The sequence below is a fragment of the Nanorana parkeri genome, unplaced genomic scaffold (assembly GCF_000935625.1).
Source record: "Nanorana parkeri isolate BGI_ZX_2015 unplaced genomic scaffold, ASM93562v1 scaffold2896, whole genome shotgun sequence".
Classification (NCBI taxonomy): Eukaryota; Metazoa; Chordata; class Amphibia; order Anura; family Dicroglossidae; genus Nanorana; species Nanorana parkeri.
Genome location: NW_017309164.1, coordinates 18,381 through 20,106, shown reverse-complemented (window position 1 = coordinate 20,106; position 1,726 = coordinate 18,381). Strand labels below are relative to the sequence as shown.

General features: G+C 48.9%; 1 protein-coding gene across 1 annotated transcript in view; it reads left to right on the top strand.

Annotated features, from left to right (window-relative positions):
* Window positions 1–1,726, top strand: part of BOC (BOC cell adhesion associated, oncogene regulated) — a 33,695-nt gene that overhangs the window by 17,301 nt on the left and 14,668 nt on the right. The window contains exon 3 of the mRNA XM_018574352.1: window positions 812–958. Within this exon, the coding sequence (XP_018429854.1) occupies window positions 812–958 (147 nt within the window). The remainder of the gene's footprint in view (window positions 1–811; window positions 959–1,726) is intronic.

The window sequence follows — 1,726 nt, the reverse complement described above, 5'->3', positions numbered from 1 at the left end:
CCCCACCCAAAAGCGTTGCGGGTAGGTGTCAACCTTTTTTTTTTTTAACCTTTTTTTTTTTTTATGTAAAAGACAGGCATTCAGGAGGGGGCTGTATCACCTCCCGCATGTCCACAAGCCATCACTCAGCTGCCCTCCAAACACCAAACCTTTAAAAATCACCATGCCCATTGAAGTCAATGGAATGGCGCTGCAACCAAACACTTGTCGTGCAGTTGCGGCACATATTTTTATATATATATATGAAAACAGGCATTCAGGAGGGGGGCCATATCACGTCCCACTCGCCTGCAAGCCGCCGCTCAGCCGCCCTCCTCAAAGCAATTCTATAAGAGTCACCGGAGCCGAATTATCGTGAAAAATTGCAGCAGGAAAATTACGCGCAATATTGTCCTGAAAATGTTCTCAAATTGAGACAAATTATCTGTCATGTCGCAATGGCCATAGTTTCCTGCGTCAGCTAGAACTTAGCGCTTATTCCATGCGCCCCGAATATCTGCAACCTTTGAATGATGTTCTTCTCATTATCACTGTCATTGATATTGTCACACAAATTGCAACATTGATGCGAAATGTTACAGAGAGGGATTTCCCTGTTTGCACTGCCATTGGTTGTTTATTCGTAGGCACTAACATACATGTCACGACCCCGCGCACTTCTACTGTTCATCCGCCGATCGGGTCCAATGTTGCCGCAACATTTGTTATATTTAAAAATACTCTGATTGGCCGCCACACTTGTCTCTTTTTAAATGTTCCACTTGCATGCTTGTTCGAATATTAAACACGATCCATTTGCTGCTCCCTACAGATCTGCAAGACTTCAAATCGGACACGCAGCACGTGATCGAGGTGGACGAAGGGAACACGGCGGTGATCGCCTGTAACCTGCCCGAGAGTCACCCCAAAGCTCAAGTGCGGTACAGCGTCAAGCAGGAATGGCTGGAGACCTCCAGAGGTGAGACATTTAAAGTGAAACTCTGTGCACATATCACATATCGGCCACACAACGGTCTTTCCACCTGAAATAACGTGGCCGCCGACTCGTGAATGCCAAAGCCCTGGCTTCCCAGGCCTGGCAAATCCATCACGTGGCTTTCAGCTCAGCCGTGGTCCTGGCTCTCTGCCTGCTGACAGTTGAGCTGGTCCCGGGAAGGTGATCGCACACCCCGCCTCCGCCAGGGACATGCCCAGAGCTGCCTGGGCTGCGGGGCTGACAATCCTGGCTGACACGGGAAGTCAAAATATATCAGGATAATGAAGAGCCGGGGAGCCTAGCGGGTGACTGAACAGAGCCACGCCTGAGGGCCTCATATCATCGCTTGTACTGCTCCACTGACAATACCCCCGATAAAACCCCCCCTTCCCTCTTCCTTTGCAGACTTAACCACTTCACTATCAGACTGAGAATCCAGCAGCATATCACAGCTGCCAATCCAGTATACAGTATCTATACACACTCCCCATCAGCCAGATGCACACCCAGAACTACTTATGTATAGTGCAAATATAACCTGATAGCATAGAGCCATTTATTCCAAACTGCCCACAGCTGTTCCAGGCTTCTTGGCCATCATCAGTGCAGTGCATGGAAACCATGGCTTCTATAGGGCAGGGCTCAGGGGCCAACGCATGAGGGAATGAGACACATAAAGACCTTCTGTTCTAAGAAGTCTTTATTATGCAATGCATTGATTCGGTTGGAGACAGGGAAGGACCTACAGCC